The following is a 25,131-nucleotide window of genomic DNA, read 5'->3' as shown; positions in this document are numbered from 1 at the left end:
GGAGTTGTGAAATGGCTTCTTTATAGGCAGTAAATGCCCTAAACATGGGCTTCCTCATAGTCTCTAACCTGAAGTCTGTTACTGTGTTTTAGTTAGGTTTAAGTTACTGAAGAGTTGTTTTGATTGATTGTAAGTCTAACCCTGTTACTATACTTACATTTTTAAATCAAAAGCTCTTGCGTTACACTATGTACCTTGAGGTATTCTAATGATTTCATTTGTATGTGAAAAGATATTCCATTGACTTCTGCCCCACCAGGGGATTTTTTGAGTAATCTTTCTTACTTTCTTTTCACTAATAGCTGTAGTTTCTGCTATCTGGTTATACACATATCCTAAAATCAGATATGTACTTTTTAAAACACATCATAGGCTTCTTGAGATAAAAACCTGAGTTAATCCTGAAGAGCTTGTGGGAGCTGCTATGCTGAAAACTGTCTGAACCTGATAAAATTTTGTGATGAAAAGACAGTATGTAGTGAATATTTCAAACATTCCTTGAATGCCAAGTAGCCAAGATCAGGAAGATTAAGCACTTGGTGTGTTCATAGCTCTTGCCCGTAGTATCTTGCACATTCTTTGCTTCATGTACTTACTGTGAAACAAAAATGAAATTAAATGAAATCAAGACTCATCTATGCTTACAGTATAGAGTACATTTTACAGTCAGACATGTTTTGACTTGAGAAATTACACAGCTGCCTTCAAAGAATTTTGTAGGTGCTTACTGGCATTAAAAGGCATTAATTCAAGACATTACAAAGAAGTCTTAACAGACAGTGAAAGGGTATGTTCTCTGATCTGCATCACCAGGAAGTAAGTATTCAAAAGGCCAAATTTTAGTGCGTGTATTGCCTAAAACAGGTCTCTGTGAGTCTACTCAGTGTTTGGTGTGGTTTGGTTCTGAGAAATTTGAGAATTAGAAATTGGAAGCAAATATTTGCAGGCTGGTGAGCTGCTAATACAGAGTTGATGTACAGTGTGGAGAGCTTTAGGTGAGTAACTGAGAGGTAAGCGTAGTGCAGATTCAGTTTGAGTTTAAAAGATAAAAGCTGTTTTAAAACCAGTATCAGTCTGCTAGAGTCATAGAATCATAGAATTGTTTAGTTTGGAAAAGACCTTTAACATCATCAAGTGTAAGTGTTGAGGCCTGCGCTAATGCTCTACAAGTTACCCAACACTATGTTTAAGCTTGGCAGGATGTTAGCAAAAAGGCATGTAACTTTTCAACGAAGTAGCTGTAACAGTTACTCGTTAAACTCTCTGTGAACTGAGAAGCTGCTTTAGTTATGTTTCAAGGACACTCTTCTCCAGAGAAATGTGCTATCACTGGGGGAATTCTTAGGTTTAAACTCTCCAGATTTCTGCTTGTAAGCCTGAGCCGTTTTGCAAGCAAAAAAAAAGGGAGGTTCTTTCCTGTGCTGCTGCAACCCATGCAGGGTTGGAAAAGGTAAACTGCTTTATTCTAAGTAGCATTTAGGGGAAGGCCAAAAACTGTCAGGCGGTTTTTCAGGAGTGTTGAAAGGTGTAAAGAGCAGATGGATGTTCCCTTTCAGAGCACAAAAGTCAGTTTCATTTTAGTCTTATCTTCCTGAGTCTTAGTCCACTGTGTGACCTGCACAATAAGTTGATGCCTCAGAACCAACTCTTAAATCCCTAACGCAAGTTAATCCTGCTGAATTGCAGATAATATCTGTGGAATTTATTAGTGTATGGCTGTCTAGAGAAACATTATGGAAGTGAGTTTTTTATGGTTATAAGGTTGAAGTGTTCAATTAGGAAATATGAAAAATAAAGTTGTGTAGACAGGACTCGGGTATGTGTATTTGCCTCAAGACTGAAGATGGTTTATCCTCTTTGCCCTTTCTCCTCTTGCTCTCCCTATCCTAACTCATGTTTCCCAGCGCTTGTGAGGGAAGCAAAGTTAGTTTTGCTTTTAGGCACTTTGGGTAGTGACCACAACAAAGTCCGTAAAGAAAAAAGCTGTGTTATGTTTGGATACCTGTGATAAATATACCTGTGCACTGAGCACAGATTTCTTAATAGTTTTCTTCATCTGATGTGCTTGTTCAGTGCTCACTGTTTATATGAAAGGGCAGGGAGTGTAAAAGAGGAAGAGAGAAGACTATGTGGTCATATAATAGGGCTAACTCATGTTTTGTTTAGCATTTCCAGACCAGGCACAAGATCTGTACAATCCATGCACTGCATAAAAAGGTTAAGGGAAAGACTTGCCTAAACTTAAGTCGGATGTTGAGTTTTGCATCCTACCATATCTTCTTCAGAATTTAAGATCTGTATCTCTCCTGTCCTTTAATTATTTTTTTTTTTTTGGGGGGGGGGTAATCTAATGGATGCACTCTGAGGCCACAAGGGGTTATTCAAGAATATTATGTTCTCTGTTGTGATTTTCTTCTTTAACAGAACTACTAAGATTCGATGAAGCAGGTACTTAATAATAAATATCAGTGTTACATGTATATGTAATGCTAGTTCTTCAGGAACAAATAAAAGAACTTTTAAATGTGTATACTATTTGTATAGGGCTCCTGTCATCTGTCTTTTGCTATAACTTTCTCCAGTTTAATCTCCTCCTCTCTTTGTGTCTCAGTTTTTGCTGTTCATGAAATTGTCAAGTGTTTCACATCACTGGATAATTGCAGTAACTGTAGTTACAAATTACCATTTCCCTGGATAGCCATAACAATGCTGGCAATATACATTGGAACAGTAGGAAATAGTGTAAGTGGAGGGAAGCATCAATTATTTACACACACTGCTGTCTTTTAATTTATGTTTTTTGGAAGAAAGGAGCAGGTGCTCTTAACTGTTTGTGTAATTAAAAGAAAGTAACTTTTAAAGGTTTGCATGAATATGGGGTAATTGAAGTGGGATATACCTGCCCTTCTCCAGCATGATCCAGTGTTTTATTCAGTATCTCTGCAGTCTAGTCTTTTATCAGCATAATTCTAGGCCTTTGGTCCCACTCTCCCTGATGCACCAAAGTACTTCCCCATGTTCTACAAAGCATGTAGTGTGAGGTGTCCCTGCCCATGGCAGGGGGGTTGGAACTAGATGATCTTAAGGTCCTTTCCAACCCTAACTATTCTGATTCTATGATTCTATGACTGTTTATGCCAGCAAAACCTGTTCATTGCTATCTCAGGCTCTTCTGTTTAAAACAGTGCTGTGTTGCTGTGGGTAGCTCCTGTGGCCTTCATGGTGTGGTTTTGTGCAGTGACCAAGCCCTTTGCAGAGGTGGCACTGCCTGTTATCAACCCCAGGAGCATTAATCTCCTGCTCCCCCAACACCAACCAATTAGGCATGCCTGGAAACATGAGGTCCTAGTGAACCACCTGCTTTGGGGAGGTATATATTAGGTACTTAGCAAGCTGGTCAAAGGCTGTTTAAGCAGAGGTGTGTGGGGGGTTGTGTTTGTTTTCCTGTGACCCAAGTACACGGGGCTCTGCAAAATACTGAATTTGTATGTTTTGCTTTTTCTGTTCCTTTATTTTGGAATGCATGCTGGGTTTAATTTTGCTTCCAGAAGTAAGTATAGTTTTTTTCCTGCATGTTTTCCAGCCAGGAAACTCACATATTTCAAAAGGAATGACTTGAGGGATCTCCTTTGTGGTGTAAAAGGAGGTTCTTTGGTTAATCTCTTAAGGTGCTGATGCCCTAGTGCTGCTTTGTGTACTTACCAGTCCTTCTGGGGGGGTTGGTTCTAGCCCTGGGCCAGGGTAATCCTTGCACAAGATGGCAGGCTACTGCCACCCATTCTCTAAGGAAATGTCTGTGATGATATTGAATCTGTTTGAATCTCTAGGAACAGGGATGGACACGTAGATTAAAACTGCTTGGAATGGTCTCTGATCTCTCTGAAGCCTGGAGAAGGGTGCAGTGTGACACTGTGGTCATGTTAGTATGGACTTGTCTCTCGTGTCATTCTTTCTAGGTAGAAGAGCTGAAGATGGAGGCTATAAGATTTCCATGGGTGGCAAAGCAGTGAAGCTTTCAAACTGATTTATGCAGTCAGTCATTTACATCTTAATTCATGGTCTGAGAAAACTTCTGTGCTATAGACAAGTACCTCAGACAGAAAGGTGTCCATTTATGGTCCTACTAACTGGCCAGGACACTGGAGTCTTACACTAAGACACTGACTTTGTGACTTGGAACAAATGCCACAAATACTCATTTACATGAAGAAAGCTGTTTAGAGGAGAACTTGGTCTGGTTTCTGTCTTTTTCTCAGTGAAATATTTCTAATCTGGTCAGTGTAGCGTGTGATAGAGCTGTTGCTGGTATGGTTATTTATTCTATACCCATGGTGAGGACATGCCACTACAGATCCTGAACTGAACTTTGTTGAGTGGGACAGGAACAGACAAATGTTCTTGGTGAAGTGCAGAGGAAACAAGGAGAAATGTAGAGAAGAAATGATAGTGTTACAGATAGCCTAAAGAGAAACTGCCAAAAGAAATACTTGGTTAAGTAGCACTTACAGCGTTGGAAATGTCTTGAGATCATGTGTTTTGGGCATTTGGGAATGTACGCAAGTCTAAAGCTGAAGCTTTGGTGTTTAACATTCACCAGCATGTTTGGTTTAAGTTCTAACTTACCAATTATAACTAGGAAGTATTTTGGACTATTTGCAATGCTGAAATTGTGGATGCTATTTAAATCCAGAGCTGGTCTGTAACTTCAGCTTGGAGGAAACCCTTCTATTTCCTTACCCTCACTTGGTTGAAACTAAAAACTTAAACGTGGAAAAAATTTAAATAAGCAGCTAGTGGCTCTTTGAAATATTCAGTGTATATTTAATAAATACAAATGAAGATTATAGCCACAGAAAGGATGAACATGTATTTTGGCATGTACCACTCCTTTAGCTTACTCATAGTGGTGTGCTTTCATTGTGCTGGGCTGCATTTTGTTGCATGGTCTTCAAGATTTATATAAAGATAAAAAGAAGCACATTATGCAGCCTCTGGACTGCAGCTTATTGCAGTTCCCTGTTGATAGTGTCTGACTTCTTTCTTGCCTTAAAACTTCAATTTTGGTGCAAAAGAAATCAATCCAGTGTTTTTTTCAGCTTGTGAACTGTTGATGACCTTAAAAGGCTAAATGAGAAAAGCTGCATAAAACTTGTGAAACTGGATTGGGGTTCTCCATCTTTCAATGTAGGATGCCTTCAGTCAGGTAGTTGTTTTTATTAATTTATGGGGTGGGACTCCTGAGCTTGTAAATGAGTCCAGCTAATGGAAGAATTCCCTTATGTATTTTGAAGGCAGCATAGCAAAGGGGGAAGATGATAAACTGAAAGCAGGTTTTCACATGTTCTCTTTGCCAAAAGACTTGAGTGACTGAAACAATGATTTAAGGATTACCATTACCTTAAATGGAGAAGAACTGCTAGAGCAGCGTTCAGTGTAGTAGTGTCATCTGCCGAAAGTAGAAACTCCTGCGAAGGTCAGGAGACTGTGTTTGAAATACATTTTAAGATGACAAGTATGTATATAGGAACGGATTTTGGTGGTGGGTTGCCCAGTTACAAGTGGTGTATGGTGAGAGGATGAGCTTTTTTGTCGCTGTTGTGATTTTGTTTCGATCTTCCCCTTCTGCAAAACGGCTTGCATCCTTGGCAGGATTTCCCATCTCTGGACTTCATTGCCTCAGCAGTCTTCGAAAGAGGAAACCTAGAAAACGTGTTGCATAACATTTTGGGTAAATTGAATGGTTGATGAGACTACTGGGCTCAGCTGCTGGTTTCCCTTCTCGGAGCTGGGTGGAAAAGAGCCTTGATTCCGTTAGTGATTAAGGGAGTGGTGTAAAAGTGTGTTCAAATTACTGTCTTCATAGAAGAAATTTAGTTTCTTCTAATTATTTCCTGCAGGCGATATCCAGCTGCTTTGGAGCCAACGGATTGTGACTTAGCTCCTATGATTCATCATAGAAACTCAACTGCTTCAGGAAGAGCAGATCTGACAAAGTGGTCTGTAAGGGATCATCCTAGAGTGGTGCAGTGTCCATCTGAGGCACCTGCTGTAGCTTTTTGGTAGGTTAGTATTTTAGCAGGGCAACTGCCTTGAAGTGTTAGGACTTGCACATATCGCTTTCAGAAAGGAGACAGCAGCAGGCAAGCCTGAGTATTCACAGGCTGTGGTGTGTGCGTGCTCCTCCAATTTGTCTGGACTCGGCATCAGTTTAAAAGCAGTAGGTTGCCAATGGTTTGCATCTGCTGGAATTGCATTCCTGTTAGTCTTCTAAGCAGTTTTGCTGCAAACTGCTTGACCTTTACAAAGCTACAAATGCAGGTATATAGTCTTGGGCTTGTTGGGTGTGCAGGCACCTTCCTGCTGTTGCATTCAGAAGTAAAGGTACATCCCTCTGAAGTGCTTCAGTTCTTTTATCACTGTCTTTACAGCAGAAAAGTCCATTTCTGCTCAGACTGATAAATACTGTGTTTGCTGCATCTAATGTTTGTAAATCAGCCCTGACTGAATGAGGCCTGCAAGCTATGGTTGACATGCTCCCTGTGGCAAATAGTCCCAGTGCAATTTGGAAAGCATCCTTCAAAACCAGCAGCTGTTTCAGGCACATTAGTTTTGTCCAGTGCCTGGAGGTAAAACCACAGCGCTAATTGCCTTGCAAACCTCTCCTGGAGTGTCTGTGACAGCAGATTTGGAAGTGCAGCTCCATGGGAGGGAAGAAATTGCACTAAGTGGCCTGTTAAATGGGGGAGCTTTGGCATCTGCTCATGCTGAATTTGAGATGTGGCTGAAGCTGGATCAGGACAACTGAATCTTGTTCCATTTTTTGAGGGAGGAACCCTGTTCCATGTCTCTGTAGCTAGTCTGGCATTCTCACTTTGTGTGTAGCTTCCTTCTGTTAAACAAACAACCAACAAACTAAACCAAAAAGGGTGGAGGGAATCACAGAAATGCCTTGGAGATTACAGAACGTGCTACAGTTCTTGGCCCTTGGACAAATAATAAGGAAAATATGAAGAATTCCTCTGAGATTATTACAGTTTTCCTCTTCTGACTTTTCTCAGTGAAAAGTATTGACCTTCTTGGATAGAAACTTGCTGCTTTAGGTTGTCTACTCATACTAATTCATGGGAGTGAAGTAAATTGATTCCAAATTATTCCTTTTACTTAAAACTTGGCATATACTTTACCACTTTATGCATGTGAAGGGTAGGACAGTAACTTTGAATTTGCAGGATATGGAGATGAAAGTCAAAGCAGGAGAGGGACAGGGAATAACTTCGGAATGTGTGCTTTATCTTCCAGATCACAACCCTGAATTTCTAGATATATGGTGTTACTTCATGGTTTGTTTGTTGTTTTGTTTATAAATACCCATTTCTCTTTCCTTCATGAAACATAAGAATTATATTCCCTTTCTTGTGATCATTCTTTTCAAAGTCAGATTTTGTAAATTGCTTTATTAGCATGTTCACATAGGTGAATTCCTCTTCCATCTTTCAAAGGTTGTTAAAGGCTGCAGAAGACTTGAGACCTAATTTATCGTTTATGAATAAATTGATTCCTCAGAAAGTCTGTTATTAAATTTTGGGGCTGTGGTTTGTTGGGTTTTTTGTTTGTTTTGTGAGGGTGGGGTTTTGGGAAGGGTTGGAGGGGAGAGATTGCTTATCCCGGTGAATGTTTTAAACAAGGAGTATTTCATATCCAGAAATGACTACATTGACTTACATGTTATTAAAGGAGTGAATTGCAACATCTCATGTGTCCTAAGATTTTCTACTTCTTGGACGGGAACATGGTTTTAGTGTTATTGCTAGCTAAGTGTAGCTGGTACCACGGTGGTGCTGTGGATGCAGGGTGACTGAAACTACTGTGTAGGTGTATCCTGAGAAGATAGCTTACTGGTGTCTGCTTAAAATGCAAAGGAGATGTGTGGAGCTGTTCAGTGTCTCTGTTCTAGGGGTCAACAGTTTTTCAGTATGGGGCCAGATAGAATCATAGCATAGTTAGGGTTGGAAAGGACCTTAAGATCATCCGGTTCCAACCCCCCTGCCATGGGGGGGTTGGAACTCACACTAAACCATGTCACCCAAGGCTCTGTCCAACCTGGTCTTGAACATCGCCAGGGATGGAGCATTCATAACCTCCCTGGACAGCCCATTCCAGTGCCTCATCACCCTAACAGTAAAGAATTTCTTCCTTATATCCAATCTAAACTTCCCCTGTGTAAGTTTTAACCCATTACCCCTTGTCCTATCACTACAGTCCCTAATGAAGAGTACATCCCCAGCATCCCTATAGGCCCCTTCAGATACTGGAAGGCTGCTCTGAGGTCTCCACGCAGCCTTCTCTTCTCCAGGCTGAACAGCCCCAACTTTCTCAGCCTGTCTTCATATAAGAGATGCTCCAGTCCCCTGCTCATCCTCATGGCCTCCTCTGGACTTGTTCTGACAGTACCATGTCCTTTTTATGTTGAGGACACCAGAACTGCACACAATACTCCAAGTGAGGTCTCACAAGAGCAGAGTAGAGGGGCAGGATCACCTCCCTCAACCTGTTGGTCACACTCCATTTGAGGAGTGTGCACTCACAGCCCAGGATATGGTTGGCTTTCTGGGCTGTGAGTGCACACTGCTGGATCACGTTAAGTTTCTCACTGACCAACACCCCAGATCTCAATGAATAGATCAACAGCAACCTGTACATAGTCGTCCTGTAGCCAACTGTGTGACGGTGAGTTTGTGGTATATGAGCATGGGTTATGTATAGTATACATTGCTGGTGAAGTATGTTACAACTGATGATGTTTTCCTCCCAGTAAGGCAGCTGCAGCTGGATTGATGAGCTTTGCAGGGAAACCTATGTCCACACTGTTAGACATGAAACCTAGTGCAGATGTGCCCAAATGGTGGGAGTCAGCTGGGTGCAGTCAGGACAGAATACTGCAGCCAGCTCCCATGAGCAACTCCAAATTGAAACTGGACAAGAACAAATACATCCATATTAGTGAAACTAAATTTGCAGGAACTGAGTTCACTGTGTTCTATACTGGCAGTGATGTGTCTGGAGAAGGTTTGTGGGCTAGTGCTGTATTGCATACTTTTCCTTCTCTCTCTCCCTGCAAGTTCACACTTGTGAACTTGATAAGTTTAGAGGAACAGGGTAGTGTCTTATTGGTATCTTTGAATTTGTGTGATGGGAAAGACACTTCAGAGAGAACTCTTAATTCTGACATGAATATGGAGATGCACCCTGTTTTTGGTGATGTCTTCTTAATACAAGGACAGCACCCCCTTATTTTTGCTTCCTAGGAGCCATTATGTCGTTTTAAAGTGTTCCTATTTCCTTACTGGCTTACAGGACTGAGTAATATACTCAGATAGTATGCCTTCAGTTACTGTGGTGTTCATATTGGTGTGTGCATGCCCAGTGTGCCTTATTTCTGAACTGTCAGGGTATGCACATCACCAGTGCCTGCTTCATTGGGCACAGAGGGGAGGAACTTGATCAGAATACAGATTTGTTATGCCAATGTGCTTTAGCTTTGGGTGAAAGTAATTTTGCTGTAGCTGCATGTAAGCTAAAAAGTCATCCTTTAAAATCTAACCGTGTTGTCCTCAGATAGTATTGTTACTGCAGTATTTGACACTGGAAAGATGTACCAGGATGTGCTTTGCTCTGCAGTTTGGGTGATAAACAACAGACTGGCAGTATCTGGTAGAGCCTTGTGCTGAGGGAATGAGTGACACAGGCATTCCATGGCTTTTTCTCCTTTAAGGAGTTTTCTTTTTGAAGGAGGTGTGTGCTTAGTCATTTAAACCAGGATAGAAATCCTGGGAACAGGTATAATCCCCTAAACTTTATTCACCTTACAAAACAAGTGCTGTTTGTGCTGTGGGGAGCTGTTGCTAGAAATTGTTATAAAACTGCTAGGGAATCCTAGAAACAGCTGGGAAAATCCTGGCACTTAGAACTGACTGGCTCTGGGAGCAGGAGAGGAAATCCTGGAGACTTTTGAGAATTCCCAGAAATTCTTAACTTTATCCAGAAGTTCAGAGGAACTTAGCAGTTACTAGAGACCTAAAGAGCCACTAGAAACTGAAAGTTCTAGGAGTTACCAGAAGTCTCTAGAAAATGCTAGAAATTCTGTGGGAATCCAGTAAGTTCAGTGGCTCTGCTAGTAATATCTATAGTTTATGGGTATTTGCTAGGAATAGGGAAGCTGTTAACTGTAACTTTTTGGGTAAGGTGGCAAACAGTTGTACATGGGTAAAACCTGCTCATCTTCCTGAAGTTGCCAAGCGTATGGTTTTAGCATGTTACTCGATCAGTGTCCTATATGTGCTTGTCTTACACACAAACTTGTTTTATTTTCTGCAGTCCTATTTTGTTACGGATTATGACCCAACGATTGAAGACTCCTACACCAAGCAATGTGTGATAGATGAGAGAGCCGCACGCTTGGACAGTAAGTAGCCTTGCTAAAGCATGGTACTGACAGCCTGTAGCTGTTGGTGCCTGTGTTTACATCTGTATGCACAAAATGTAATGCAGGTAAATGGCTGCACAGCATGTGGGGTTTATGTAAGTGTATGGCTAATAAAAGCTACCTACCTCTGATTTATTAATAAGATACCCTGGATCTGAAGTACTTATGCCTTAAGTATGTGTGTCTGTCTTTAAAGCAAATTGGACATTTTTTTTAAGAATTATTCCCAAATCCATAGTGTCTACAAAATGAGGAGAATTTATGTGACTCCTGGCAGTTACCTGGGTGCCGTGGTGGAGTGAAAAGCACATCACTTGACTGTTGTGTGCAGTCTCTTCCAAATGCTATATAAATGCTTTGCTTTAAAAGTTTCAGTTCTCCCTTGCCAGTGATTTCTTTAAGGACAAATCAGCACCTCACTCAAGTCTATAAGCATTTTCCAGCTGGTTCAGCTGGTTATGAATTAGCCAAAGTCCACCAAGCTTTGTTATTCAGTTTGTTTGGTAGGTGTTGAATTGTTCAGTCAGTCCAAGAACTTGTTGGGAATCTTAGCAAAAATCTAATAGAATCTGTGAAATGTGATTTCTGCTTGGTTATGATGGACAGGAGAGGCTATAATCCTATTAGAAAGGATTTTTTTTTTTCTTAGTCTATACTCTTAAGACCATGAACCATAGTAATCAGTGTTTTGCTTATGTTCAGTTCTGGATACAGCAGGGCAAGAAGAATTTGGAGCTATGCGTGAGCAGTACATGAGGACAGGGGAAGGTTTCCTCCTTGTTTTCTCAGTCACTGACAGAGGAAGGTAAGCCTGATGTCAAGTTATTAAACAAATTGTAGTTAATCTTAAATTACTATCCTTTATAATGCTAGTGGTTATACTTTATTGGTAATCTCAAACAGAAACATGGAGTATGCGTTCACTTTTAGATTCCATGGTGTGACACTCAGCACTGATGAAAGCCCATTTTAAACCAGTTTCTTATTGAAAGTATCAGTCTCTTGGAACAGATGACTTGAAAGCATACACACGCACAAAAAAAAAAGGGACTTCTGTTCAAGCTCTTCATTACAGTCCAGAATTCTGGTTCCCTGAACGACAGAAATTGAAACTAGATGTCTGATCAGTTCTTAGAAATATTCCCTTGCTGTGTACTTATCAATGTCAGGTGTCTGGCTCTGGATTTCTGAACAGGTTATCCAGTTCAGTGTGTCTCTGCACTCTTTTGCAGGCAGTGCTTACTCTTATTCCCCTGAATTGACTAGAAGCTCCATAGCTGTTTGACTGTGGAGTTGAGATGAAACATCTTTTTAGAAGCTCACAGAGACTGGTCAGGAAGCTCCTGATCATTGTAAGAGTAGGAAACTTCCATGTATATACAGACAATCAGTGTTTTGGTTGTGATTTTCCTCCATTGAGCTTATCAGATACGTAGTGATAAAGAAGTGCTCAGGGATCTGTCCTTCTACTTGTTTCAAGTTGCAACAGGAGAGCAGTAAAATGACAAAAAAAAGGTCCATGTTTTCCTCTCTCTTCCCCCACTTAGATTCAGTCTAGGCTCTAATATGTTACTTATGATCTTACTAACAGCTCTATCAATGAGAATTAAGATAAATATTCTATGGAGCATGAGCATGTTTCCATTGGATGTGTATCTTACACTTAATGCTGCTAAACGTATAAATTCATCTTGGTGTACCATCCAGAAAAGACTGGGTCTGTGGATTTAGGACATACTGAGCACTTGTGTTAGCATAAATATTTTTGCTACAGAGGACTGTAGAGTTTTTTGAAGTCATCATGTGAACTCCTGGTTTGTCTGAAAATCTGAAGTTTTTGTTTGCTCTTCTGGCTAAAGGTCTGCCTTGATTTTAAGCAGGTCTTGACACATTAAACTTGCATATCATTCTCCTCTCTGAAATCCTTCAAAGACTTCTGAAAAGCAGAGTTTTCATTTTTGTTCTGATATCCACTGATTCGAGACTTTCCTTGCCTGTCAATGAAGTATCTGCTAGCAGTGTCTGTTCTGCTTGTGTGATGGAAAATAATTCTGAAGCAAGAAGAAACCTAGAGGACTTAGTTGGTAACTTTCAACTCTCTCGTTGCTACAGACTTCTGAGCAGAGTATTAAAACAGCATATCTAAATGGAGATGCAGCCATGCTTAGTGGCATATCTTCCTTCTAATTCACCTTTCTTTTCATGATTGCAGTATATGGGTTGTGTGGATTGGCATTGTCATGGCTGACTGCATAATTATTATTTTGTTTTGGTTTTTTTGTAATGCAATTTTCTTACTTATAAATCATCCTGCTTTTAAATTTTTAGCTTGCAATCTAAGTGTAAATGGCTTCAGACTGTATGCCTGGAATTAAATACAATGCTTGGGAGGTCTGTGCTCCAAAGGATATGTGATTGTCTGCAAGTATCTGTGATGAAGCTCGTTATGTAGTGATGTAGCTTTGATAGTGTTTACTTGAAAGCAATTATTTGTTTATCCATCCCTCCTTCTGCCTCCAGAAATCCTTGTTTAGGCCAGAATTAACTTGTTTTATGTACAGTTTTCATAGCTTTCTGCTTTGCTCACTTTGCCTTAAGTACTGCTGGATTATTCCTTACTGCTTGAACAGTATCAGTACCTGGTACAACTCAGTTGGTAACTGGAAAGCACTCTGATCACTTAACCCTTCAATTTTTCTGTTTTAGAAGAACAAAATTGCCCAGCTTTGGTAGCTTCCCGCAAGTTTCCCAGAAGCAGCTGTTGACGTTGCCAGCTCAAATGCCTATCACCAGGGTCTGTAGACTGTAACTGGGATATTGTAGCTTGAGTCAGTATTCGGAGAATGGACTGGGGTCACTTGATTTTCTGTAGCCCATTGGCATCCAAGTTCTTCTGGATCACCCCACCTAAGCACACTGCTAACTTCAGGATTTTGGTTTTAGCTTGAGCATTGGATGATTCTCTAACTGGTCATGCTGTGACAGTGAACTCTGGTGGAGTGCCTGCAGCTGTCTGTGCTTGTGTGGCATGGCAGGGCAAGTCCAAATAGGTGACTCATAATTTCTGAGCTTCTACAGAACCTGAGAATCTATGAATTAGTACACTGATGTCTACTTTTATTCTTTTACAGTTTTGAAGAAATCTATAAATTTCAGCGACAGATTCTTAGAGTGAAAGATCGTGATGAGTTTCCTATGATTCTAGTTGGTAATAAAGCAGATCTGGACCACCAAAGACAGGTAATTCACTTGCTATTAGTTACTGCTCACCTTCTAGGAATTTTAGTTTTGTTCCCACTCTATTTTTGGAAGGAAGAAACAAATGAAAAATCACATCATAGTTCCAATGCCAGAATCACGATGACATTCAGTGTCTGTACTTGAAGAACTTAGAAGTGTGGTGGCATTCCACATACAGTACATCTTCTGCCTGACTCACTGAGGTTGAGACCAAATGTATTCACATACAGGGTTGAGAGCTTTCTGTTATGACTTGATTACTCAGGCATGAACGTGTCTAATTCCTCCTCTCCGTTACTCACCATAGTGCGCTGTGCCAAGCGGAGTGCATTCCAGCACTAGCTCTAATGATCCTGACCTCAGTGCTGTTGCTTTTACTGCTCACTCTTGTTATGTATGAGTAGCCATTTGCTGGTTTCTCTTTGGCTGCTCATCTTCTGTATAACTGATTTAATGCTTTTAAGGTTTGAAGTACAGCAACATAATTACTGTTCTATTTAAGTACCTTAAGTTTTGAAACAAGTAGGTCTTCAACGTCACCTCTAGTTGTAAAGAGATCTTAAAAGATTTAGTTTAGAATGATTTTAAAAAGGGGAATTAAATTTGTTTTCCCTTTTACTCATGATTTGTCATAAACCAAACTGACTTGAGCTGAAATTAAAATAATCTTACTACATCAGCAGGAAAGGAGCAGGCGTCAAACTTGTATTCTTTTTCAGCAACTTACTTCAGCAGTTTAGTATTTTCTCCTGAGTCAGTCAGATGACTCTTAAAAGCTTAGTACTAACATGTGATTGATTTTTATCTGAGAGTAAACTAAATATTACTAAAATTGCTGTAATTATTTTAAGAGTTTCACAAGGAAAGCACAACTTTTAACAATAAGACATTCCCAGATTTGTGTACCAGGGCATGACTTTATTTCTGTCCATAAGTGCTTACGTAGGTTTTGTTCTTTTCTCTGTCAAAAAACAGTGTCTGGGACAAGAAAAAATTTAGGCTCAAAACAAATAACATTGAAGAGTTTAGTGGTTTAGTACATTGTTGTTTAATGAATTTCTTGAATACTACATAAAACCTTCAGTACAAAAATGTTCCTGTTGAGTATGCTTCCTTGGTTGTCACAGCCTTTTTACCCCAGAACCTGTGTGGAAGGATCATGCCAAAATCAACACCAGTGCTGAAAGATACTGTATTGAAAGAAGTTTTTACAGAAGTAGCTCACAGACTCATCAGGAGTAACTTCATGTACTCACACATGCACAGAACTCTCAGCCTATCCCTGATACAGAAGTGAAACTTTCTTTCTTCAGTTGTCATCACACCCCAATGAAAATTCCTGAATTTAACCTTGCAGGTCTTGAAACTTACTGTACTTTATCTTATGCATAAGTATTGGCTTGGAAACCATGTAGGTGAAACTGAACTGCTCTGCAAACTGTAATTGCTGAAGGATAAACATGCAGGTGCTTTGGGAGGGAAATAACATCATTGCTGTCAGCTCCAGTTTTTGGAGGATGCCTGCAAATGTAGCTGGCAATCCTGTAGATCCATTTCTAGAAATCGTTAAGAACTTTGTTATCTGTCCTCCACCTTCCTAAGGTTATTACACCAAATCTGTTTCTCCCTTAAAGGAGGAAAGAGGTGCCTGTCACCTATTCCCCTGCTAGTCCTTCTGCACCTTATTCCTAGCTGCTTTTTCAGGTGATGGTGGGCTGGCACACATTCAAGCTCAAACCAGCTGGTTTCAAATTGCTTAAATTTGCAGTTTTGCTGCTCACATCTGAACACAAATAAAAGCATATGTCCCCAGAAGTTCCTTTCACTTTTTATGGCTGTTAATTGCCTTAATTGAATAGATGTTGACAAGCATAACTTTTAGTGCTGTCGCTCACACAATGTACATTCAAATTGGTGGATTCGTGACTTCCATCAGAAGTTAAGGCTTAGGCAGTTGTAGCTGAAAAAGCAGTTGTAGGTTTGCTTAAACAGCTGCTTGTGTCTTCTTAACTCTTCCCTGCCCCTTCCCCACCATGCGGTGTGTTTCAGTTGGCCTTAAGTCAGCCTGAAGGAATGGTTTAAGGATGCTGAGCTGACCTAATTGGTGCCCAGAGGGAGAGGCTCCCCTCCCTCTTGACTGCACGTTTTGCTCTTTCCTTTTCTGGCCCTAGCTCTCACTTGATGAAGCACTTTGTGAGCTGGATCATCTCTGGATGGGGAGAAAAACAGGCGAGGTGGAATTGTGTTGTGGGATCTGTGTGAGTTAAATCTGCCTGCAAAGATTTGAGTGCCAGTGCTGGAAACATTGGAAGAGGTGGGACTGTGGCTTGGAGCAGAGCAGGGAGGAGTTGGGGTGGGGGTAGAAAGTGAGATCTTGCGTTTTGGCAGCAGCAGCAGCAAGCAGTTAGATGTTATCAACAGGGTTTTAAATGCAGCCAGAGTTTCTGCTTCATTGGGGGGGTTGTTTCTGCTCCATCATGTGAACTCTCAATGCAGACATCCAGTCAGTGAGTTGTGCCAGCTTGTTGATCTTGGCTGAAAACTAATCCTGCCACCAGGTCTCCCCAGGTATGGGAAAACCTCCTGACAAGCAAGGTCGTCCTGCTCTGGCTGCAGGCTTGCTGCACGTGCAGCTGTGATGAGAGGCCTGGAGGCAAAGACAAGAGTGCTCCCTCACCTTGCCTGGGAGTGCTGGGGCAAGTGGGAAGTGTGGGGTGCCCCAGTTTCACTGTGGGATCTTTTGCATCTTCAGTCTGGTGATATGCCAGGCCTCACTCAGGTTACATGCAAAACGTGGTCAGCCAGGCTAGTGTCACACTGCTGTCCTGCTACTTACCTGGCAGTTCTACAAGAAGACATCTTATTTCCTTGTTTAGTCACAAACATACATTTTTCAGCTTCAGAACTTAAATAGCATTTTTAGAAATTGAGGAAGTTGAGTATGAGTTTTTAGAGCAAAAGTACTTGTACTAGACACCTGTCTTTTTCTCCTAAAAGACAGGGGCAAACCAGTGAAATAATAAAGAACATGTGCTACCTCTGAGAGACTAAGGCTGAGATAAAGTTATGTAGTGTGTTTTGGTCAGCAAATAATTCTCAACAGAACTAACACACAAATCTTCCCAGAGCTGGCGTTAAACATGTTTTGGATGTCCCAAGGGTCTGACCACACCTTTATGCAAGTAACTGTTCTGTAGTTGAAGGCAGTGCAGATTAGTATTGTTGTGATACCATACATCTGGGAGCAAATGATGTGTAACTACTAACTCTTGTGTGGTGGCAGCTGTTCCTCAGGAAATGTATGAGCTAGGTTGTACAGCACAAGTGCACAAACAATAATATAATCTTGAAGTGTTGGGGCATACCAAAGGTGTAGCTTAAAAGAGTAGTGACTGTAATAGACTGAGTGTCAACTCACAAGTGTTTTGAGGAGAGGTGAAAGAGGAAGTTTGAAATAGTGATTTGCTACAGTGGTACCTGTATAGATAAATGGAGTTAAGCAGACTTGTAATTTTATCTACTGTATGGTATGGGAGGCAAAGTCCTCAATATCCACAGGTTAGGCTGACAAAGAAAAATAAGTTACTGGAGGATAAGCAAGCTTTAATCTTTAGGATGTCCTTGTATGATAATGAATAAAGTTACCAGGGTTTCCAGATTCGCTGATCAGTCACATCTCTCATGGCTCTTTCCTTAAAGTAAATGCTGCACAGTAGTCTTTCTCTTAAATGGGTCAGTTCTGTAGAACTCAAACAACGCTGAATGTTTCTACACTAAGACAATTCAGAAGAGCACCAGATGTTTTAGTAATAAACATTACTGATGGAGTAGACTTGTCAGTGCAGGACACGTATGACTTTTAGTAGATAACTGCTAGTTTAAATGGGTCAAGTCTGATCATTCCCCAGATGGCAGGGTTTCAAGGAAAATCCAAGTTGCAACAGGAAAGTGCTGCATGTTGCCAGTTTTTGGTTTTGCATCATGACTAAACTAAAGCAATGACCTAGTGCTAATATTGTCTGTGCTGCTAGATACCTTTAAAGCAAGGTTTTAAAGAGAGGTGCATGTGACTTCAGTTTATGCAGATAGATGATGAGCAAAGCTAATGATCCCAGTTAAACAGCCTTGTACTTTGATCAGCATCAGCCTAGGTGCTGGCAAACAAGAAGTTAATTTTGGCTTTGCAGACTCCCAGCTTCATAAATAGATTGGCCTGAGCTGGCTTATTCCAGGAGGTGAATGGGTTCGAGGACCTGGGTGGTTGCCTACCCAAATTCACCGACATTTTGTTTTGGCCTTCTCTTAATGACTGTGAACTTGTATGGCAGTGTGACATTAACTGCTTGAGGTAGTAGGTTTTTATGGCCACATACAGTGATGCTTCTGTTCTTACAGATGGGTTGTACCTTCAGGTCTTCCCCTGGCTTGCCTGATTTTGAACTTTATAGATAACCAACAATTGGGTATCTGATGCAGTATGAATGCAGCAAGTCAGTCTGAATATGTCAGTGCTTCATAACCACAGTTTATATTTACCAAAGTGACCTTTTGTATGAAAATGCAGACAATAGAATTGGTCAATAGTGGAGTACCCCCAGGAAGGCATTATGGTAGACCACAATAAGCATGAACAAGCAGCACTTGTGGGTGGGATGGCAGACGCACTCTTCAGGACCGATGGAGCTCTTGGCAGGAATAGGCAATGTTTCTGAGCAGAGAGCACTGCAGGGTGACCACAAGGACTTAGAAATGGATTCCTCTCAAACTTGAGGAAACACTTAACTGTTACCTGCTGACATGAGTACAGTATGGCCCTTTGTAAGTGTTCAGGCAAAATACGGGTGCAGTGTTAGATTAGGTAGCCTTGTAGAGGTGCTTTAGGTGGAGGAAAGAATAGAAACTTCAGAAATTGACATATTCTGAGAGTTCTCAGGTACAATAATTAAAAGGGAGGGCCATGTGAGATGCTTTCACAGGATTCTTGCACAGATACTCAAATGGTAACTTTTAGTAAGAAGACTGAGCTTAGGGAGTTGGGAAATAAGCTTTTCCGTGTTTAACTTGCTCACTTAAATCTTCTGTAATTGTGTTTAGGTTAAGAAGCTTTTGCCAAGTATCTGAACAGCATGAATTAATGATACCCCAAAACCCCAGTAAAATATCCTGCAACAAAAGGATAAATATCATGATTCCCATTTGTATTCAGCCTTAAGTTTAGCGAAACTAAAGAGAGATTCCTTGCAGAACCAACACACGCATGTACACACACAGTTACTACCAGAAAATCTGTAGTTATCTACTTCTGTCAAAATAAAATAGTGTTCTTTGAAGAAAAAGGATTTAGTTTTTGGGGTTTTTTTTCTGGTGATATTTAATAAGCTCTAGCATCACACTTACTGAAAAGCCTGTCATGATACAGAGTTGTTGTACTCAAGAAGGGAGAGTAAAAAGATGGAAATTCATATTTTTGTATGTTTGCACATACTGCATTTCCCTCAGACTTGAAAAATGGAACTGGTATGTTCTGGCCTCTAATTTACAGCTTGGGCACTGCAAATGTTTCTGTATTGTACTCAAAATCAAATATTCTTTCTAAGGTCACTAAAATTGATCACAAGCTACTTGACAATATACTTATAAGACAGACTAGAAAGAATAGAAGCAACTATAGATAGTCTAGTAAGTGCAATAAGGACTTTAATTTGCATCTATAGTATTTTAATGCAGAATATTGTGGAAGTGTAGCTTGATGTTATTACAGTGTTAGTTTGACATGTATTTCTAATGTTCTTTAGAGACAGTAATGAAGAAAGTAGTAACCATGTACGTTTAAAGGCTGGGTTCAGTTTCTCCTCAAGCCTATGCATTCTTTCCCAGTTATTTATTTTTATTACACTTTAGCCTCTCACTTTCTGGGACTAGAAAAGACTATGCAGGGATGAAGAAAAGTAAAAATGGTTAGTTTTGCAAAAACAGCCATATCTGTACTTTAACCTACTTCTGTCTGACGAGTCAGAGATGTAGAGAAGGTTCTGGAAACCCTAATGCAAACTTTGGGAGATTCTGCAATGTCATTGATGTGCCAGAAAGTACCTGTGAATGTTTCTCAAAGAGCAGCCTTTGTAAGCTTTGGAGTAAGGATACTTCAGCATCTGGGGCTAGAGAGGAAGGTGGAAGTGGGTTGATTCTAGTTAGTGGAGCACAAATCTTGAATATAATTCTGTATTCAGACACCTGTGTAGGACTGAAGGATCCCAGCCATTCTCATATTGTGCCCTGCAGTTAAAAATGAAGCTCCAGTAGCTGATCTTGGGTTGGTTTTGAGGGTCTTTTTTGGCTTCAGCTGATGGTAATAACACTGAAATAAATGTAGTATTTTCTGAGAGTGTTTGAGATCAGCAGATGCATCCTGAGTTACTCCAGCTGGGATCTCTTTGTAGAGCTTCATGAGGGTTTAGTGGGAGCAGCCCACAGTTCAGCAGTAAATGAATGAATATAATGCCAGTGGAGGTACTAAGGGCAGAAGCATCAAAGATACTGAGAAACTGTGCAAGAGGACTGTCAAACCATGTGTGCATCTGTTAGGAAAGTATTTTACAAGTTAGTAAGTACTTCTGTGCTTTCTTATTCCCATCTATTTCTGTGTAGCTTCTTAATCTAAGGAAATATGTGAGTGCCTTTTCAAAGCTTAATTAAAAATAAACCTTCTTTTTGTTGGATTTTTTTTTGTTCTTTTTTTGTTCTCATCATATCAGTGTTGTACGTGCTGCTTTAACATTGTTCTGTGAAAGCAGTGTAATCTTTGACATTTCTTCCACTAGACATTGTCTTGGCAAGATCAGTTGTGTTTCCTTTTATCACTGAAAGCTGCCCTTTCCTCTCTGGCCCTGTGGGTGACCTTCCTGTTAAAGCTTCACAAGCCTTGCACTGCTCAGGGTAGCCTTCCACTTTCTGACCTCACTGCTTTCGACTTAGTTCATCCAAAAATTCACAGTGATCACCTTTAATTTTGCCCTGTGGCCGACTGATTTCTCCTTGCTATAATGGTTCACTAGCTTCCTGCCTTCTGCTTCACCTCTTTTAAATTTTATACCAGCTCTATGATGCTCATTATTTCGTCTTCATCGCCCTTTTCTCTGTCATAAGGAGTCAAAAGGTAGACAGGTTTTCTTCAATATCTCTGGATAGCCTGAAGGCTTAATGGATTTTTCAGATCTCTTGTAATTTAAGCTACATTTAAGACTGTCTGTATTAATACTTTGCTGTTCCATACGCAGATTTTTAAATACAAAGATTCAGAAGCTAAACTTCAGCACTTGTTTCTAAAATAGTCATCTGTGTTTTGGTGGGGTTTTTTTGATGTCTAGATTTAGCTGGGACAGGGAGACAGTTTAGCAATAGTGTTCACAGTTGTGTTAGTAATCTGGCAGATGTTAACTGAAGCACTTGCTTTGAGGAGTGAAGGACTTTTGCTTGCCTGTGAAGAAAAACTTGGTCTTTTTATGCAGAACTGGAGTGAAGATGAGGCAGCTGCAGTGAGGGAGATTCCCTGGAGGGCTGGTCTTTGCTTGTTGCAGAAGCTTAGGGAAAAAAAGAACTCTTCACTTGCATTTGAAAAGAGGTTTCACATGGATTTGCTTCCCAGTTGTATTATGTGGGCAGTGTGGAAGCTATTCTGTGGCCAAATGAACATTATTGCTTGAGGGAAATAAATCCTTGGCAGGTATATGCAAAAGCCTTGAACTTAATGATTGGTGTCTGTTACAGGTGACGCAAGAGGAAGGTCAGCAGCTAGCACGGCAGCTCAAAGTAACATACATGGAAGCCTCAGCAAAAATCAGACTGAATGTAGACCAAGCGTTTCACGAACTTGTCAGAGTTATAAGGTATGATAACTTGACCAGGTAATCGATGCCCATACATTAATGGATATAGCTGCAGCACATGTTTTGAAATGTAGTGGAAAATCACTGAGAAAGTTCTGCCTGCTGTTTCCTGTGAGCTTTGACCAGTGCTCTCTATTACAAAGTGTTCTTGTATATAAGGAAAAATGTTTGCATGAATGTAATATGTATTTGAAAGGTATTTTCTTCACCCTAATCTCTCTGATTTTATTGATCACCTCGTAAGTAAGCCTGATAAACTAAATTTGGGATTGGCCTTCTGTAAAAAAGGATGTTTCTTATTAAAAAAAAAAAGGCAAATCTCAAAAAGCTGTGATTTAATCAGTAGCTTGAATGTCAAAAGTAAGTCCATCCTCCATAAGGATATAAACCCCATAACTTAAAATACAGTATTTATTTTTATGTAACTGAAAATGATTCTCTGAATTTAATTTGAAATATCTGTTTCAGGAAGTTTCAAGAACAAGAGTGCCCTCCTTCACCAGAGCCAACACGGAAAGAAAAAGACAAGAAAGGCTGCCATTGTGTTATTTTCTGAGAATCCCAAGAACCAAGCTATCAACTGCCAGATTCTTTTTTATTTTCCACCATTTTACATCACTTCTGGTATTGGTCTAGCCTTACATGTGCATGTCCTAAAAGTGGTCACCAGAATAGCCTTAGTCCAAGAAGCTGGCAAAATAGTTCTTGAAGAAGACTGTCATCCTGGGGCAGACTTCAAAGCAAAACACTAAGGCTGCTTCTTTAATACCACAGTTCCTTCCTCCTCTCACTTAAGAGCTTGCACCTTGTGGAGTTTTATTCGCAAAGGAGATGAAACAAAACCGTGTAGGACAAGGTGTTGAAGTCATGCATAAGTTGTCTCTTTGAATTAATTTATTTTTACTTCTGAAATTTCTTTAGGTATTACAAAGACCTATATGGAAGTATAGAGAATACTTTTTAAAGAAGGGGTGGATTGGCTTTTTTTGCCCTCAGTTAAATTAGACTTGAGTATTCAGCTAGCCTTAAGAAACCTACACTGAATTTCATTGTCAGCAAAACTTTTCATCTCTCACTTATGCTGCAGTTTTATTTCAGTGGCCAAAACAGTCTACTGTATTTATTTTATGAATCCAGAACAGCTACAGGACAGCTACTACTACTACTACTACTATTAGGATATGGCCAAATACCTGAGCTCATTCTGGATTTGAGGCATTTCAGCTTAGTAAGAAATTTCACATCATTTGTTTGGAAACAAATTGTGTCTTCCTTTGTATTTTTGGGTAAGGGATTAAGGAAAACTAAAATTGTAGCTGTTTTTGTTTCATGTGATATAAAAATGAATTTGATCTTTCCATTGTCAGAGATGATTAAATGTTTTTGCTATATACTTTTATACATTATTTTCTTATCAAACTAGTTAACAAGTATTTTTATATGTTTGTAAGCAAATATGCTTTCACAGCATAACTTGTGTATATGTAAAGATGAGTATTTAATTCTCACAGTTCACTTTTAACTGACAAAATGTGGGATTTGCCAAACTGTGGTAAACTTCTCCTTACTCTTCTGTTGTACCCAAGAATGGCCAAATTATGTGCCTGCCCAACACACCCATAGAGTAAAATCTAGTGTTGTGTTTTAATGAATTTCAGTATCCCCTACTAAAGACTATTACGTGAATTATTAAATTGTAAGACTTTTAACTGATTGTTTAGTTAAACTGTGGATGGTTGTTTAATTTTGAGTTCTGTGGATTGTGTTTAAACAATTCAAGAGTATGGTCCCTGATATTGAAATACTGAGTGGTATTGCACAGTTGTCACCTTACTGAATGTGTCCAACAGTTCTTTGAAACTTGATTATTAAGCAAACCCTTGTATAACTTCAGGTGCTAGAATTAAAGATGATCTAACCATTATAAGGGGGTAAGCACATTGCCTCTTTCTGACTCTCCTCCAAAACTTGAATTCTTTTGGGGTGGGGGGAAGAAGGGCATGATGGGACCTGCTTAGGAGGTAGATTGAAGGCTTGGAAGAAAGCCTACTTCCATTTAAATCATAATAGATGATAAAAGCTTATGTTTGTTTTGACTTGGAGTATGTAGTCAGTGGTCCAGTCAACAACTGTTGTGTTGCTGTGCTCACAGTCAGGTGCTCTGCCATAAATCTGTAAACATCTGCTGAGAAAGCAGTGCTTAAACAAGTTCAGTTACCTGCAGAGCAGCAAGGTGTTAAACCTAGAAATAATGCTAGTGTCATGCACGGCAGAGAAATTTAACTTGCTTGTGTTATTTAGATTAGGCTGTGTAATACTGTTTTGAAAGTGTGGGTAGCTCCCGCCCTCATCCCCTTTACGTAAAGTTACTGGTTGTTGAAGGGCTACTTATGAATAATGTGTAGAAGATTGAAGCAAGGAGTTACAGAGGAAGTACTTTTGGGAGATGGATACATTTTTCAAGTCAAATGTAAGAACTTACAGCTTGTAGCAAAACCCACATGTTTTCTTAAATATGCAAAGCGCTCTGGAGTTAAGTCACTGAATGTGTGACGTTAGAATGAGTTAAGACAACAAATTGCAGCATGTGTGTTGAGGCTGGATTTCTGAGTGCAAATACCTTCAAGTTTCATCTTTTTTATCTTTTTCTTTTCTGTTTTTTTAACTGTTCACTCATCATAGACTGGTTTTAAAATAGTAGACTGTGATAAAGATAGGCCTTTTAATATCTAACTCTGTAATTCATAAGGAAGGTGGAGAGACCCACACCCTTGCTTTTGCTCATAGGGAAAGCTGAATAGCTTCGAGGTGGTTGATGCTAAGCAACCTACTCCTATCTGCTAAGCCACATGGTAAACTGTGTAAGCAAGTTAAATAGAAGTGGGACCATCAGCTGCTGCTGTGGAAGTCAGCTCTGTATTCATTAACTAAGATGATATATTCCTGTGCATGTGTTTTAAGGCTTCTACTGCAGAGAATGTACAGGGAAATCTGTATGTAATGTGGTCTCTTTTTGAGAGTGGTTCATATATGGCACTCTTAAGACACTGTTAGATGCAGCTATTTTGATCCTAGTCTTTAGACTTGGAAGTTGGTATTTAGAAAAGGGATACAGTAATAGTGATCTAGGGGGTCCTCAGTTCCAAACATCTTGAGGTATTTTAATTGCTGTACCTGAAGGTAGTGGTGAAAGATGGCATTTCTCTCCCTAGCCTGGAGCTTGCAAAGTGCAAGAGGGACCTTGTCAGTCTTTTCAACAGTAGTAGCCCTGATCTGTCTGCCTTGGATTAGTTGTGAATTGCAGTATTGCTGCCTTGCTGTAGGACATCAATTTAGCTGTCAACTTGAGAGTTTATGACTTCACCTGCCAGAAGAAATGCTGAAAGATCTGTAACTTATGTTTGTAGTTACTTCAGGGCCACATTCATGAACCATTTACATTCACACTTGAGGAATTTGGGGGGCTCAAGTTGTATCCCAGAAATGACCTCCTGCTCCTCCTAGAGCAGAGAAGGAGGGTCT

General features: G+C 40.1%; 1 protein-coding gene across 4 annotated transcripts in view; it reads left to right on the top strand.

Moving 5' to 3' along the window:
* RRAS2 (RAS related 2) overlaps positions 1-23,540 on the top strand; it is a 44,567-nt gene extending 21,027 nt beyond the window's left edge. For all 4 annotated transcript variants that reach the window (XM_034062429.1, XM_034062432.1, XM_031052744.2 and 1 more), the window contains exons 2-6: positions 10,375-10,462; positions 11,186-11,288; positions 13,615-13,723; positions 21,491-21,609; positions 22,078-23,540. In XM_034062429.1, coding sequence (XP_033918320.1) covers positions 10,375-10,462; positions 11,186-11,288; positions 13,615-13,723; positions 21,491-21,609; positions 22,078-22,165 — 507 coding nt within the window. In that variant the 3' untranslated portion in view covers positions 22,166-23,540. The remainder of the gene's footprint in view (positions 1-10,374; positions 10,463-11,185; positions 11,289-13,614; positions 13,724-21,490; positions 21,610-22,077) is intronic.
* The last annotated feature ends 1,591 nt before the right edge of the window (positions 23,541-25,131 follow it).

This window comes from Melopsittacus undulatus, chromosome 4 (assembly GCF_012275295.1).
Source record: "Melopsittacus undulatus isolate bMelUnd1 chromosome 4, bMelUnd1.mat.Z, whole genome shotgun sequence".
Lineage (NCBI taxonomy): Eukaryota > Metazoa > Chordata > Aves > Psittaciformes > Psittaculidae > Melopsittacus > Melopsittacus undulatus.
This window is presented reverse-complemented; position numbering and strand designations above follow the sequence as displayed.